The sequence below is a fragment of the Meriones unguiculatus genome, chromosome X, assembly GCF_030254825.1.
Source record: "Meriones unguiculatus strain TT.TT164.6M chromosome X, Bangor_MerUng_6.1, whole genome shotgun sequence".
NCBI lineage: Eukaryota > Metazoa > Chordata > Mammalia > Rodentia > Muridae > Meriones > Meriones unguiculatus.
The window spans coordinates 67,746,209-67,762,915 of NC_083369.1; the positions used below are offsets into that span (position 1 = coordinate 67,746,209).

At 36.4% G+C, this 16,707-nt stretch overlaps 1 protein-coding gene across 1 annotated transcript in view; it reads left to right on the forward strand.

The window, feature by feature from the left end:
* The window catches only part of LOC110540357 (putative bifunctional UDP-N-acetylglucosamine transferase and deubiquitinase ALG13), a 46,329-nt gene extending 30,583 nt beyond the window's left edge, over positions 1–15,746 (forward strand). The window contains exons 20-23 of the mRNA XM_021627144.2: positions 5,470–5,643; positions 9,078–9,118; positions 10,885–11,062; positions 14,576–15,746. Coding sequence (XP_021482819.1) covers positions 5,470–5,643; positions 9,078–9,118; positions 10,885–11,062; positions 14,576–14,832 — 650 coding nt within the window. The 3' untranslated portion in view covers positions 14,833–15,746. The remainder of the gene's footprint in view (positions 1–5,469; positions 5,644–9,077; positions 9,119–10,884; positions 11,063–14,575) is intronic.
* The last annotated feature ends 961 nt before the right edge of the window (positions 15,747–16,707 follow it).

Below are 16,707 nucleotides of genomic sequence, written 5' to 3' on the forward strand. Positions count from 1 at the left end.
GAATGAAACAGATAGTAAATGTATAATTTATAAAACTTTGTTGAAACTAAAAAACATGAGAACTTTGAAACATGCATGATATCACTGTGCAGAGATCAGAACATCAACCCAGAACATCCAACATTCAGATATTCTGATAAAATTGCTGGACTTCAAAGAAAAAAATATATCTTTTGAGAATTTATGTAAAAGAGTGTGTGGAATATAAGGGGATATTATAATCATCAAACTTTGACATAAATACTTTATGTAGGGAGGAAATGAAATAAAATTCACAGTATAACAAAGAAGTCTGGCAAGATGGTTCAGCACGTAAAACACTTCCTGCTAATTCCAGGAAACCACATGGTGGAAGGAGAGATTAGACTCATGAAAATCGTCCCCTGCTCTCAATACATGCTATGGCCTGCTATCCTATCCTCCCTACCAAAACAAGTGTGAAAAAAATTCTCAAAGGACCATGATTTTCTTACCTGCTAGAGAGATTTTCAAGTATAAAGGATAGCATGTTAGAAGCAAAGTATTTTTCCTATGAACCCTTCTTGAAGAATCTGCTAGAGGTGTGTGGTGAAATAAGCTCCATGTAACAATTTGAATTAGTTGCCATTAAATAAACCTTTACTTCTTCAGTAAGAAGCATCATGCCATGTGTTCAAAGCCACATATAACCAATAGCTACTGAACTCAACAGCACAGGGAATAATTGTACCATCAAAAAGTTTTAATGGGAACCTAGAAAGATGGCTCAGTGGTTAAGGGCACTCACTCACTGCTCTTCCAGAGGACCTGGGTTTGATTCCTAACACTCACATGATTACTCAAAACCATTTGTAACTCCAAGGAGATCTGATGCTCTTCTGGCCTTTGGGGGCAGTAGGCATGCATGTGGTACACAAATATGCATGTAGGTAAACACTGATGTGCATAAATAAAATAACTTTTTTCTTATTTTTATAGGTTTTTTAAAAAGATTTGTTTATGTACATTAGTGATAAAATAAGTTTTTAAAATTGTATTTGGCAATAGTATAGTAGAAAATGATGTTGGAGCTTTAGATTACAAAAATAAAATATTAGAAACATTGGTACAAGACTTGGTATAACTATTGAATATGTAGTTCCCTATAGAATAAGAACAAAAGGAAAGCCAAGAGATTGAGAGTAGACTATGCAGGAACCTTATATTTGGCTAAGATATTTACAACTATTTTTTAAAATGGGAAAATTGGGAGGATAAAACCCACCATTTTGAATTATGTTATATCTAGTTTTGTCATCTATATTCAGGATCCTCAAGCTAGAAGGTAATTATAAAAGTCTAATAAATACAAAGTTTTTATAATCTTGAACCTGAATCGGATGCATCAATATGAACTTTGGCTATTTTACCTCTAAATCTATCTTTACATTTCCTTATCTGTTCATTGAAAGTCTTGGAAGCAGTAAATATCCCTAGCACTGAATTTTGATAGTGTTAAATACTATTTATCATTTTGAAAAAGGAAAAAACAATGTTTTGTAGAAAAATAGCTGCTTTCAGATTTGGACAATAAATATTCAAGATGTGCCTATAATCTCTTGTCAGCAACAGCAGGAAAGCTATCAAAGATCTAAGATGCCAAAATGATTCAGGTGCTTGTTTAGATTGTTTTTCACTGGTTAGGATGGATCAGTTTGAATTTCAATGATTATAATTGAGATCATTTATAATGTAATATGTAAAATGTCCAGGTTCCTAATAAGACGTTAAAACTTTAGCTTGAAGTCTATTTCCTTGAAAATAACGTGAAATAATTATGTATTTTGCCTTCCTCTTGAACTATAACACTAGGTAACCAGATAGTGGATTTGGGGGTGCACTGGGGAACTTGTGACATTACCATTATATTACAACTCGTCAGTCAAAGAAAAATGACAGAGTATCACCATTTTCCAGTGTCTATTTGGATGGATGGATGGATGGATGGATGGACGGATATTAAACATTATTGGGTATTAAAATTGCATTATAGTTTGGGTTTGGAGTGTCTCTCAGTTGTCTCTGTGTTGAAAGCTTGTTGAGAGATCTGTTCTAGTGGGATGTTGTAGGTTATTAATACCCTACCCTTGAAGGGGATAGTGGGATACCATCACTTTTTCTTTGCTTGTTTTTTGATTCTTATCTACCATAAAATAAGCACGTTTCTTTGCCAGGTATTTTGACAACATGTTGCCTCTACCACACACCCCCAAATGAATGGTGGTGCCATTATTTCACAGACTTAAACCTTATAAAAGTGTTAGTAATGATCAACCTCCTAACAGGAAGCTGACACTAAGACAGTGACAAGACGGTCACACACTGCCTACAGGTGTGTCAAAGAAATCATTTCTAAGGCTGATTTGGTTTCCCAGATCAAGCTGCCTATTTGCAAAAAAAATAACCTGAGAGCATGTTGAACAATACCCTCAATATGTAATCAGCAAAGTGGAGACTGTGAATTGGGAAAGCCAAAGACCTCAAGTTCTTCAAAAGAAAAACCATTAGGAAATATAAAGGACAGAGGAAGGACAAATAGATGAAAAATAAAATTGAAGCCATAATAAACTTTTAAAGATGGTTAAGATTTTGAAAGTTGTCTGTGGATAGGAAAATACGTTGAAAAACATACTGAAGTGATTAGTGTTAGAGTGAGAATTGTTTTCAGTCATGTGGAAGTGAAAGGTCCTGGACACAGGGAAATCGGAAATGGGACCTATATATAATCTTGAATCATTAAACCAAACATTAATTTTATTTTTTTTTCTCTCAGCTTCATTTGTAAATGAAGTGCATGGCACAGTGCTTAGAACAAGTACATGTAACAAATGTTTGTGATGTGACTCTTTAATTGGAAATTTTACTCTGGAACCCTGGATTTAATACATACTGCTAAATCTGGGAAAGCATAGCTTTTCTGTCTCCAGCAGAGGCTTGAGCTTAAAGAATTGAAATCACAGCTAAGTTAAGGATTTTAATGCTTCATGTGGATGGAACCATTACAAAACTTACCCTCGGGGTTGTTAAGATTGCTCAGTGGTAAAGGTTTTTACAACCAAGCCTGGTGATCTGAGTTTGAACCTACGTGCTGGAAGGAGAGAATGGACTCCTGAAAGATGACCTCTGCTTCCCACATGCAAAATGTGCCTGCCAAATACACACGACTCACAAAGACAGACATATACACCTCTGAGTTTGAGGTAGCTAGTCCACATAGTGGGTTGCAAGTCAGCCAGGGCTACATAACGGAGGAGAAAAGGAAATTTAAAAAGGTGCTTATTGTAGTATACACAGTTATAAGGAATGCCAGTTAGTGCAGAATAACTCTAATTTCTTTAAATTTGATTATCTCAGGTTTGTGACAATTTATTTTGTTACCTCTAGGTCTAGTAGTTCATGTTTCTCTAGTGATCATAATCACATGCCTGCTTTCAAATAATTGGCCTTACCTCATTTTCATGGCACTGGCCACTAAAGCTGGGGATTTGTGTGTGCATGCTACACAAGCACTGAGAACTAAGCCATCCCTCGCTCTCTCTTCACATTTTATTCTTCAGCAGAGTCTCACTGGCCTAGATGGCCCTGAGCTTGCTCTGTAGCCCAGGCAGGCCTTGAATTTGAGATTCTTCTACCTTACCCTCCCAAGTATCCAAGATTACGAACTTGTTCTGCCAGACTCCATTTTTTTTTTTAAACAAAAACCTACCATGATTTGTCGATAACTAGTTTAAAACAGATAAAAAAAGAACTTTTTTGGAAAGGCCATTTTATAGAAGCATCCATCTAAGTGTTAGTATACTCTGATAATCAAATTGCTTTTCTAAAACTATGAAAATAAACGTTTGTAAATTTATAGCAAAACTCCAAAGAGTTATTAAGCTGTCAAAATTTGCTGTGTATGTTAGGTTTAATAAAATTCTTTTTCTGTTGTTCAGTTCTGTGAACTTTTCATAAATTCAGTTATGTAAACAATACCATAATCAAAAGAGGATTTTGGTATTTCCATCCCCCCAAAAACTGCTTAGGAATTTTTTTCTTGCTTTGTTTTCATCTGTACATACATCTCCTATTACTATTAGCATGTAGCTGAATAAAAGGTATTTACGAGTATATTATTAGCATTGCCAGTGAATGAAGGCGTAGTACATTCTTCTTGCTCAGTTTTCAGAGTAACAAATTCAGCTTGCAATTGTTTTTAAGGTAAACTCCATGGCTTAGAACTCTGAATTTAATGCGTTATTGAATGATGAGATAAAATTGTTTTTGCCTTCTGGTGTTAAAAATATCATGTATATTGCACAGCTTTGAAGTTTGGCAATTTCATTTGTAAATTGACTAAAATTACCCAGTAAAATTTGAAGGGTAGTGGCATTTAGCATTTGTCAAAATACGCCAATTTTAGCGAGTATATTACGTGCATGTAGGTATTTTTACTAGGTTGGAAACATTATTGATCATCAGAGGGGTTTAATACACAAACAATTATATTTCAATTTTGTATTAAAACTGAGTCTCCTAGAGCAACAGAACTAAGAAATCTGGGTCCAGGGGTCTTTTCTGAGACTGATGCTCCAACCAAGGACCATGCATGGAGATAACCTAGAACCCCTGCACAGATGTAGCCTGTGGCAGCTCAGTCTCTAAGTGGGTTCTCTAGTAATGGGTACAGGGGCTGTCTCTGACATGAACTCCTTTGCGGGCTTTTTGATCCCTCCCCCTGAGTGGGGAGCAGCCTTATCAGGCCACAGAGGAAGACAATGTAGCCAGTCGTGATGAGACCTGATTGGCTAGGGTCAGAGGAAAGGGGAGGAGGACTTCCCCTATCCATGTATGAACTTGGAGAGGGGCATGGGAGGAGATGAAGTAGGGAGGGTGGGATTCTGAGGGAATGAGAGAGGGAGCTACAGCAGGAATACAAAGTGAATAAACTGTAATTAATTTAAAAAAATAAAAAATATAAAATAATAGTAATAATAAAATAGCAATGAATAAAGGCAAAAAAAGACCCTGTGACTTCTAGATGAATCTTTTTACACTGTAATAGTGGATATAGAATGTTAAAGGGATAAAATACTGTGCTAGCCTGTTTTTAGATTCTCTTTCTCCTTAGAACTAGAACTTCATTATTTAAAGTTTCCTACATTTTTCTGAGACTGCCAGGAGAAAGTATAAGGCTGCTAAAATCTTTACTGTGTGCAATTTTGCCTCTTGACCAAAAGTGACAGGTTGCTTGAAATATCTTTAAATTTGCATTGGATAATCTCCCAAGTGTTTGTTTTTCAAGTCAACCTACGAGGATTCAATAATGTTTTGTGATTATAGTGGGGTCAAAAACGCAGGCCAGCTACTGCTCTAAAAGAGGCAACAGCTGTGCACTGCTAGCCATGTTTTCTTTATTTGTTAGCTATTGCCAATCTCTCCCTGATAATTCTCCCACTTCTCCTGCTGCAGGCTATCTTCAGCCTGCTGTGGAAGCAGCCCCAGCAGTAGCAGCACCACTACCATCGATGCCTCCGCCACTTCCTCCTCCGACTCATCTTGAAGCAGGAGATGCTTCTGGCTTACCTCTGCCACCCCTGCTACCACCTTATTCTTATGATCCAAGTGGGAGTGACCTACCCCAAGGTAGTGTATTTTGAGATTTGGTCGAGGTTGATTAGGTTTGAGATGGTTTTTAAATCTAGAACGTTTTCTGGATGATTCTGGGTACGCAACCAAGTGGGAATGATTTGAGCATATAATTCTAGGTGACTAACAAAAGGAGTAACTGCAGCTATCTTCTACATAGTAAACTAGTAGATGGTTGAATTTAATTGTGACTCTTTCTCTGTTCCTCTCGTTAGCTACTTCTCTTCCTTGAAAGAGAATCACAAAGGGGTAGTTTCATTTTTTTCTCAAATATTTTATTTTAAATTGGGAGTTAATATTTAAAACTTTCTTCCATTTCTTAAATTCTTTCCCCAAGTGTATGAAATTGTTAAACTTTTTGATACTTGGTATGCCAAATGAATTTTGAGGACATGAAGAAAGCTTCTATTCATCAGATCTGCTTTGAATATCAACCATGTGCTTCCTTAAACAGACAGAAGTGATTTTTCAATTGGAAGTTCTTTGTTGTCCCTGAGTTTAGCAGTATTACTCAAAGAGAATTGTTGCTGTAGTTGTTAGCAGCTTGCTTATACTTTTTTGCTTATAACATTTTCCTGATTTTTTCCCCTAGCTGCTGCTTTTTTTCTGAGCCTTCTAGACCCTGAACTAGTCACCGAGATTTTCTCCAATTCTGTTCTGTTCTTTTTCTAGCTAGCCTTTATTCTGAAATTCTGGTTAATTACTAGACATTTTCATTTAGTTTTTTAACTTTCAAACTTAAATGCTCTGTAATGAAATTCCTCATCTTTTCCCTCTTGTCTTTCACCAGTCAATACAAACATTTATTCCTCTTCTTGGTTTCATATTTTGTAAGTATTATTGTTGTTTCTACCTAATTTCACCCAGTATCTAAATCTTGATTTCTTTTATTCTGTCCACCTTTGGTGCCCAAGTAGTAGTCAGTCATCACATAATGCTGATTTTCTATTTTTTTAGCATTTTATTGTGAAGATATTCAGATAAACATTGCTGATTTTTTAAAAATTGGTAGTATAATTGCCAGAGAGGGTATGTTGTAGATGCTCAGCTGTATTGTTTTATCACATAATTGCTCATTGTTCCTTATTCATCTGTGGAAAGTAATCTGTCTTGTTTTTGATGGCTTTAAAGGTAAATTGTATATATCAGTAGACCTTTCCAATCATAAAAGAGGATAAAAATGAATATATATACACAGTAGAGTACTAGTACTAGTCAACTATATAAAAGATAAAATCCTATCATTTGTGGATGAATCTAGATGACATACATAGTACTTGGTTCTGATGTGTGGTCAGCCCATCAGGGGTCAAATCATTAAAGAAAATTAATTGTGCTCATTGTGGAAGCTATCAATGCTAATAGCTTCTAAGTGAATAGTGGGATTACATATCCACCTTTTGTATCTCAATGCTGGGATTTTGTCATGCTGGAGCGATGAGCTTTTACCTCACTATACCATGTAATATAATCGATTTTATGATGAAGTTTTTGTACTGTATATCATTGTACTTTGACCATATTCACATTCTCACTATTGTGCCTTATACTTTGATGCCCCTACTTACTGCTTACTTTTTTTTCTAGGTAATTAGTTTCCTTTTGCTTTTATGTCTTTTATATACATTTATATGTAGTTAAGTCTAGAGTCGCATGAGACAAAAGATGTGGTAATATGTCATTCCCAACGTTTTTTTTTCCCCTCAGCCTCCTTTTAGAGCCCTTCTGTCAGTCATTCCTCTGCTACTTTGATGTCTCATTTTCCAATTTTGTCCTTTTAGTACATCAAATAAAGTTGACATTAGAATGTTAACCTTAGCAGGAATAACTGTACATAAAGATACCCCCTTAAAGAGCGCTAGGCCAGACATGGTGGTACATGCCTTTAATCCCAGCACTTAGGAGGCAAAGGCAGGTGGATCTCTGAATTTGAGGCCACCCTGGTCTACATGAGAGAGGTCCAGGATAGCTGGGGCTACACAGAGAAACCCTGTCTTGAAAAACCAAAAAGAAAAAAAAAAAAAAACAGTTCTAAAATATACCTTTAAAACTAGATTCTCCATTTGAAAGGAAACATTGGTCTGAGTCTGGTTTATTTCACATATGATCTGTAGTGCCCTCTGTTATCTAATAGGTGTCATGATTTTATTTTTTATAGCCGAATAAGGTTCTACTGTGTATATATGCCACCTTTATCCATTCATGCATTGATAGATCTTTAGGCTGGTTCCAGGTCTTGGTCTGTAAGGTTCACCCTTCTTGTAATAAGTATCAGCATTTCACTCTGTTTATAGTTGAACAGTACATAATAGTACATAATAAATGTTGGTGCCACATTTATTATCTATCAATGGATGATGATTTGCATTGTTTCTGTAATTTGACTGTTAATGATAGTGTCATAAACATTGGTCTGTATGTTTTTGGGTTGATGTCTATGTGTACCAAAGAATTTACTCTACCAAAGAATTTACTCTCTGTTCTTATATTCTTTGGCTTGAACATTTGCCTTTATGTCCATCTATATTAATCAAAATACAAAATGATTCTTTCAAAATGACAAAAAATATTGTATTTCCATTGGGAGTCTGTAACTTAAAAAAGGGACATTTTTCGTGAATTCAACTATTAGTGGAACTTGGGCTATAGTAACAATAAAAATATGCATGTATCTAGATCAGTCACAGTAAGGTAAATATACTCATGGATACAATTAAAATACTGAGAACACTGCTGAGGATTTTGTTCAGTGGTAGAAGTCAATTTGATATTTTCAAGGCCTTAGGGTCCATTCCGAACATTAAAATAATACAAACAAAACAAGAATGCTATACATTTTCTCTTCTTCTGTACATCTAATTCTTGTTAATTTTTGAATTATTTGCGTTGAATTCTATACTTACAGAACTTTTATAAATTTTGGCTTTAACTCATTTTCACTGTCTTGCTTACTGTCCCTTCTCTTTGGAGTTTGGTGGTAGTGTGTTAGGATAAATCACACCAAGATGAGTTTTTTCATATTATGCCAGCTTTCTCAGTGAGCATTACTTCTCAGCATTAGTAGAGGAGCAGTTTGTACTATGTAGAGGTGCTAGTAATGGAGGTACAGTTATGATAAAATTTCCATCTTGAAACAAGCAAGAAGATGCCTTTTCTAGCTATTTCCTTGGCAGTAACAGAATGCTATTCCAGTAACATCTGTTTAATACTAAGAACAAAATTTGTATTGGGTGATTTAACTGTGGGTTACAAAATGATCATGGCTGTGCCATGTGAAAAGTAGTCCTTTACTTTAAAACAAAACTGACAGTGGTAGTGTGTGAGATGGCTATGTCCATATCTATTTTAATAATGCTCAGGGAAAAGCCTTTAAGTGATAGTTCAAATTGCTTATGTTGATCTCTCATACAATTAATTTTGTTTTTGTTTAGATACAAAAGTTTTGCAGTATTATTTCAATCTTGGATTGCAGGTAGGGATAATGCTAAAATTATTTTGATAAGTCCTGCATTCAAATGATAATCTCTATTGAGAAATCAGACTCTTGAATTTTAAAAACCAAGAATACTGTGACTGTCTAAAGGGTCTTATTACTCTCATGGAATCTCTGAAGGTTCTGTTTGTCAGTTTTCTACCTTGGCATGGTTCAGTTTGCCTTACTCTATATGAAAAAGAGTGTTAAAGAGAGTGGGGCCTGGGCTCTAATCAGTATAACTTAATATATATTAGGTTAGGCTTCATATTTAACATTATATAGCAGCCCTTTTAGTGTTACATACATACTCAGAACAAATTAATTATTTATTGTTTACCTAATATCTTACACAAATTTCTGTATTCTGTGTGAAGTTGATCAGACATAGTACAAAGACATTTAAATAACTTTTTTAAGCACTAACTTTAGATTCTTGCCAAATTCTTCCCTGAGGTGTACGTACTAGCATACATCTTGATAACACTGCGGGTGTTTTGGTGGAGTGTGGGATATGGAGCTAGGGATCATTTTTCCTCCTTCAGTACACTTCCGTTCTTACTAATATAACCTATAACCTAGATACCCTAATGCCTGACAAAGAATATTTAGCAAATGATATTAAACTATTAGTCTCAGGTAGTTTGTAGTCCTTGCAATGATTTTTCTTAAGCATGAGCAGAAGATTTTCTTCTCCATAGAAATACATCTAAATTAAGAGTAGTTGGGTAGGTATTTGTTCTGTGATATTATCTTTTTAAATGTTGCTTTAAAAGTTGATAATTACTCATCCCTTCAGTTATTATACTCATATCTGGAAACTATGATACATAATCCACAAGACTGAGACATTTGAAAATACTCTCCTTGTCAGGCCTGATGGTACATATCTGAGAGCCTACCTAGTCAAGAAGCTGTGGATCACTTCACCTCTTTATATCACAGGAATACTGGGAGATGAATAATAATTAAGAGCTTAAAACTTTTTTTACTTTGTTGTTAAAAGTAATAGTGTTCATTATAGTATACTCGGGAACTTGTAAGGGTATTAGGAAAAGCAGGATCAGTAATTATAATGTAGTGTTTTTGTACTTTGGATTTTTATTTATTAAAAATATGTATCATGCTATGAATTTTATAATCATTTAACTCAACCTGAGTAGATTTGTTTTTGTCTTTACTTTTTAAAGATGTATTTATTTATTTATTTTATATATAAGAGTGATCTGTCTATACGTATTTCTGAATGCCATAAAAGGTCATCAGATCTCATTATTGATGGTTGTAAGCTCCCATGTAGTTTGTGGGAATTAATCTCAGGACCTCTGGAAGAGCAGCCAGTGTTCTTACCTGCTCAGCTATCTCTCCAGAGCATGTTTCTGTCTTCAAATATTTGGTAGCATGATTTTTGCTTGTGTAGTATTATGCCATTACATAATACAATTCTCACAACTCCATATTGTTGAATGCTTTGGTTTCTCAGTAGTTTTTGCTTTAGAAAATAACGCTACAAGTGACATGTTTATGCATAAGTCTGTTTATGTCTTTGATTTCCTTAGGGTGATTTTTTAAGTTCACACATAGGTACAAATATGAGCTGTAGGTGGTATAAAATATCTTAAACTTCTAGTTTAGAAAAGAATACGTCAGCTGTTATGACACTTGGGAATTGACAGCTGGTTGTTTAAAGCTCAGATTACCTTACTTTAGGTAGAGAGAACAGGAAAGACTCTTGAGTGTTTACTTGCTCTCTTGTCTTGCCTCAGTGCTGTCATCACAACTACTGGAACTCCATGTTCTATATGCCACACATGCAGCAGCAGCAGCTTCATGTCGAGAGTTATCCAGAGTACACCGAGCAACCTCTGGTAGACCAAAGTGTTCCTCACTTGTACGGTGATGTAGTGAGAACAGATGACACACAGGTGGAAGTGTCAACAAATGGTGGGTATAGCATGAGATTGCCAACAAGAACATCAGCTGAATTTTATTGTGTATAATTTAATTATGGTCTTCAGAGAGTTCAGTAAATTCATATGTATCTAGACTATTGTTTCTTGAAATGTAATATGTAGATGCCTTGTGATCCTTGAGGCCATTAGAAAGGATGTCTGCAGAAGGTCAGTAGTATTTACAAACAATACTAAGCTATTATTCTTCCTCTTTGCGATAAAGTTGAAAGCTACTCTTGCTACATTTCTTGGTCTTGTCATTCTCAAAAGAATAAGAAACAGGGACAATAACAAGATGTTTAAAGTGTCATACAAGATAACATCAGTAGATCTCAGGAGCTCAATACCAGGGCTTGAGCACAGGGCTTCATACATCCCAGGCAAGAGATCTACCACTGAGTTACAACCCCATGTCATTCTTGAACTTTTTTAGTTATGTTTCTCTTATGGTGAAGAGCCACCATGAACTTAGAGAAGAAAGAGTTCTAGAAGAGTTTATTGCTAGCTTGGTTACAGTTCCAGAGCATTAGTTCCTGTTCTTCATGGTAGGAAGCATGACGACAGCCATGCATGTATGGCACTGGAACAGTAGCTAAGATCTTACATCTGATACACAAACATGAAGCAGGGTGTGTGTGTGTATGTGTGTGTATAAGAGAGAGATAGTGTGTGTGTGAGAGAGAGAGTAATAGAGCTACCTGGGAATGGCCTGGGCTTTCGAAATCTCAGAGCCTAAACCCTCAGTGATACCCCTCCTGCAACAGTAGTGCATCTCCTAATCCTTCCTAAACATTTCTACCAACTGTGAACCAGCTATTCAAGCATACCACCCTAAGGGGGTCAGTCTTAATCAAACTACCACATTGACTTCGTGACAATTTACATTAAAGGTAGTGCTGACACTGGCACCAAACTATGTAAATAAAGCTGTGTGATTATTAGTGCTACACGCCACATAGAATTGTGGATTTTTTTTTCTTTCTTCAGAGAAGTTCCTTAAAACAAAACAAAACTTAACTTGGGCCAGGTAGTGGTGCACTCCTTTAGTCCTAGCACTTGGGAGGGAAAAGACAGACTGATGTCTATGACTTTGAGGCCAATATGGTCCACAGAGCAAGGACAGCTGAGGGTACACAGAGAAACATGTTTCAAACAACAACAAAACAACAACAAAACAACGTAAGTCTTTATTCTTACTAATTGTATTTAGTTTTCTTCATGATAAATACAGGAACCAGTCATTAAACACTTCTATAAACTAAATGAAGTTTGATTTTTTAAAAAGTTTTGTTTATGTATTTTTTATGTATGAGTGTCTGAATATATGCCTATACACCAGAAGATTGCATTGTAATCTCAAGAAGGTTATAAGCCACCATGTGGTTGCTGGGAATTGAACTCATGACCTCTAGAAGAGCAGAGCAGCCAGTGCTCAAAACTGCCAAGCCATTTCTCCAGTCTCTTTTAAACAGGAGTCCCAGGATTTTATTCTTTCTTTACTTTTTCATTAATTAGTTCACTTTATATTCTGATTGTGGCCCCCTCCCTCCTCTCTTCCTGGTCCCACCTTCCCTCTCTTTCCCTCCTCTCCTTCCTCTCCTACTCCTCCGGAAAGGGGAGTCCCTCACAACCAACACACCCAAGCACATCCTTTTCCCCTGTGACCTGGCAAGGCAGTCCTGCCAGGGGGAAGTGATCAACAAGGAGGCAACAGACTTTATTCTTTCCCTGCTCCCCTGCTCCCCTGCTCCTCTGCTCCTCTGCACCCCTTCTCCACTTCTCCACTTACTAGGGAACCCACATGAAGCACAAACTGACCATCAGCTACATCTGTGTAGGGTGCCTACGTCCAGTCCATGTATGGTCCTTTGTTGGTGTTTCAGTCTCCATAGTCCCCCCTGGACCCTGGTTTGTTGCCTGGTGATCAGTCTCTTTTCTTGTATCCTTCCCCCGACTCAAGACCCAGCTCTATGACTCCTGGGCATATACCCAAAAGATGCTCCACCATACAACAAGGACATTTGCTCAACTATGTTCATAGCAGCTTTAGTCAAAATAGGTGTTTGGTTTTTTGAGACATGTTATCACTGTGTAGCTCTGACTGTCCCTGGAACTCACTCTATAGACCAGGCTAGCCTTGAACTCACAGAGAGCCGCCTACCTCTCTTCATTGAGTACTGGGATTAAAGGTGTATGCTGCCACTGTCATGGCCCAGGACTTTAAAATGTAGCCTCAAACTCATGATCTTACTGTTTCTTTCTTTGGCAAATCCTGCTGTGTATGTCACCACAATCAGCAAGTTTGGTTATTAAAGTTAAAGGAAAGTTCCTGATTTATTGAGTTATTAGCTAACTGCTAACACAAAACATTTTTTTTCAACCTTGAAAGAATGATAGACAAATACCTGCCCAGTATTTTGTCACACGAAGATGTGGGTCTGTCATTTTAAGGAATAAAGCAACTGGCTGAATTTACAGTGAAAGAAAAATTCTAGATTTGAGATAAAAAATAGAGTTTTTATAAACTTGAGCTTGTAATCATAATGAGCTGATCAGTTTCCTGTAATTTAAAACTCTTTTAGTAAGTTATTTGGAGCTTTTAGGGAATCTTGTTTCTTAAAAAAATGTAAAGAAATGTGTATACATTTGCAAGATCTTTTAAGTCAGTAAAAGTACTAGATTCCTAGTTACTAACAGATGATGTTACCTATGCCTGATTTATTTGTATGTTTAGACACATGCACTTGCAACTTGTTAATTTGGAAGATTTTCAGCACTTTTTAGGTAAATTCTTGTAGATACTGTTATTATCCATATCTCAAAGGCTCTTGCCAGGTGTGGTGGCACACTTCTTCCATCTCAGAAATCAGGAGGTAAAGGCAGGCAGACTTACGAGTTCAGGACAAACCTAGTCTATATAGCAAGTTCCAGGGCAGCCAGAGCTATGTATATAGCAAGACATTGAGTCAGAAGAACGACAAAAACAAAAACCCAGAATTAAAATGTCCTTACTTGTAGTCATTGTGATCTTGTGATCTTTAAAACAAAACTGAATGTGCATGGGTATTTTGCCAGAGAAGTTCAGAAGAGGTTGTTGTGTATCCTCCTGAGATGGAGTTAGACTGTTATGAGCCACCATGTAGGTGCTGGGCATTGACCCAGGGCTGTCTGGAAAAGCAGGAAGTGCACTTAACCATCTCTCTATCCTCTGTGAACTTTAAAAATAATTTAATTATATTTGATTTTGTGTGAATGTGGATGTCTGTGCCTGTGTGTATGCATGCATGCATGCTTGCACGCCATGCCTCACATGTAGCACTCGGAGGACAACCCAAGAAGGAATCAGTTTTCTCTTTCCCAAATATCAGGAATATCAGGGCTGGTAGCTGCCTTACTGGCATGCCCTGCGGTCTTTTTCAAATTAATGATGTGCTTAATTTTTTTGTGAGGGAATTTGCTTTGAGTGAATTTTTATAACGGTACGTCTATCTCTTCTTCATTTCAGATACATTTCCCATGGCTGAAGCTATGCCTGTCCCTCAGGGAGCAGTCTATTATCCAATTATGTCATATCCCTATGGGGCGCCTCTGCCAGGTTTTGATTCCTGTATTCCTGTTGCATCAGATTATTCCAGTATTGTCATGTGGCATCCAGTTGGTGCAGCATATGGTGCTTCTGCCCAAGTCCATGGTGCTATTAATTCTGGGCCAGTTAGCTATGTATTTCTCCCTAACTCACCTCAATATACACCTCAGAATTAAGATTTTGGCGATATGAAATACCTTTCTGCTGCCATTTTTACTGTTATCGTTCATAAATGTCTTATGTTAGTCTTTAAGTGGTTTAGTTGGTAAGAATGTTCAGTATCATATGTCTTTAAAAATTATTTTACTTTAGAAGCAAAATATTTCTTTAAAACAAAGGATATTACTTTGTATTATGAATAAGAAAGTTGGAATGAATGTACTACTAGTTCATTGGCGGCAGCTTCCTCTTAGCCAGCTTGTTAACGTTGTGTTACCTGATGACGCCAATGGATAAAAGAAGGAAAACATACAAGCTCTTTTCTTATGATATGATCACCTTAATCCACTGTTTAAAATTTGTATGATTTCCACTTTTCAAGAAATTTGAACAGAGAGAAAAATTAACTCAACCAAACAAGAGACTATGCTACTGAGCATTTGTTTATACTGAATGAGAGTTCTTCAAGTTTTGTTTAGAATTGTCAGAACTGCATTGATGTCTGATAGTGATCAGTTGTGAAGGCACATGGTATTCTGCTTCATGTTCGTCAGAGATGGTATTGTTAAATACTGGATTTACAGAACTGTCCCACTGCACAGTATTATGGTGTCCTTTGCACAATTTGCAGTAAATAAAAACTAGCATTTAAAATTACTAAAATGAGTGGAGTTTTCTGTTTGCAACAAAGAGGATACAAGACGTTTGATGGCTTCAGAGCCTTTTCCCTGACATTGTGGCTATAAAAGAATGAATTATAGCTTGAATTGGTGAGTAGTTGTAAGGCCACTTGAAATGTTTCTTGATTTCAGCCCCATTACAGTAAATACTAGTATATCCTGTTCTTTTCTTCTGAGAATGTTCCTATTCAGGTTATTTTTACACTCACAGACACACACACACACATATACACACACATATATATTAGTTAAAAATGTTTTAGTTAGCCTTAGCCAGGACGTATTAGGTTTCTTTATGGCATTCTCAAATATAATTTGTTTTTGTTGTATTCATACTTTGATTCTTCTCTTCTGCCCTCTCCTTTGTCTCTGGCCCCTTGTACACTCCTATATCAATTGTTTGCTTTTTTGCTTTTACATCACACATATTTTGTCTTTCTACCCTTCCTCAACACTGCCAGTATTTTTAAAGCTAGGTCAGGGTTTATTGGAGTTATTTTAAAGCAAATATTAAGTATATGGGCTCAGAGAAAAATGGACACGCCTTTAGAGTATGGGTGTGAGTTTCTCAGCTTTTTTCTGTTATTTCTGTTAACCTTATGACTCTTAGGCTTCTTACTGTATTTTCTAAAGTCAACATTTGTCATGTCTTGGCACTTGGTGATTTTAGCTTGTACTACCTCCTAAAGCATGCTTGTCTCTGACTCTCTATGAGTCATATTTCATCATATCTTCTGCCTGTCATGTATCCAAACAAGTTTCCTATTGGCTGGTCCTCTGGGGCTTAGTTTGTTCCAAGTAACTTGCTCATCAGTCACATGACAATAAAAATATCCTTTGGTTACTACAAAACTTGTTTACAAACAGTATCTTTTAATTTTTAAATTTTCTTTATGCTTTTTGTTGTATGTGTGTATGCTGGATGTTGGGTGAGGTAGCTGTCCTTAAAAATACTACCTATATACTTGTGTAGGTTAACGGATAGCTTGTGGGAGTCAGTGTTCTTATAATCTGAGTTCTAGGGATTGAACTCAGGGACTCAAGTTTGGCAAGAAGTGCTTTTATCTTTTCAGTCAACTCATTGATACCCAGATAACATCTTGTTTAAAGGTTAATTTTGTTTCTGAATAAGTCTTATCCTTCACTCTTGAGCTAAATTGCAGGCCCAAACCAAACTAAAGCAAACCAACCAAACAAAATGGTGAACCATTT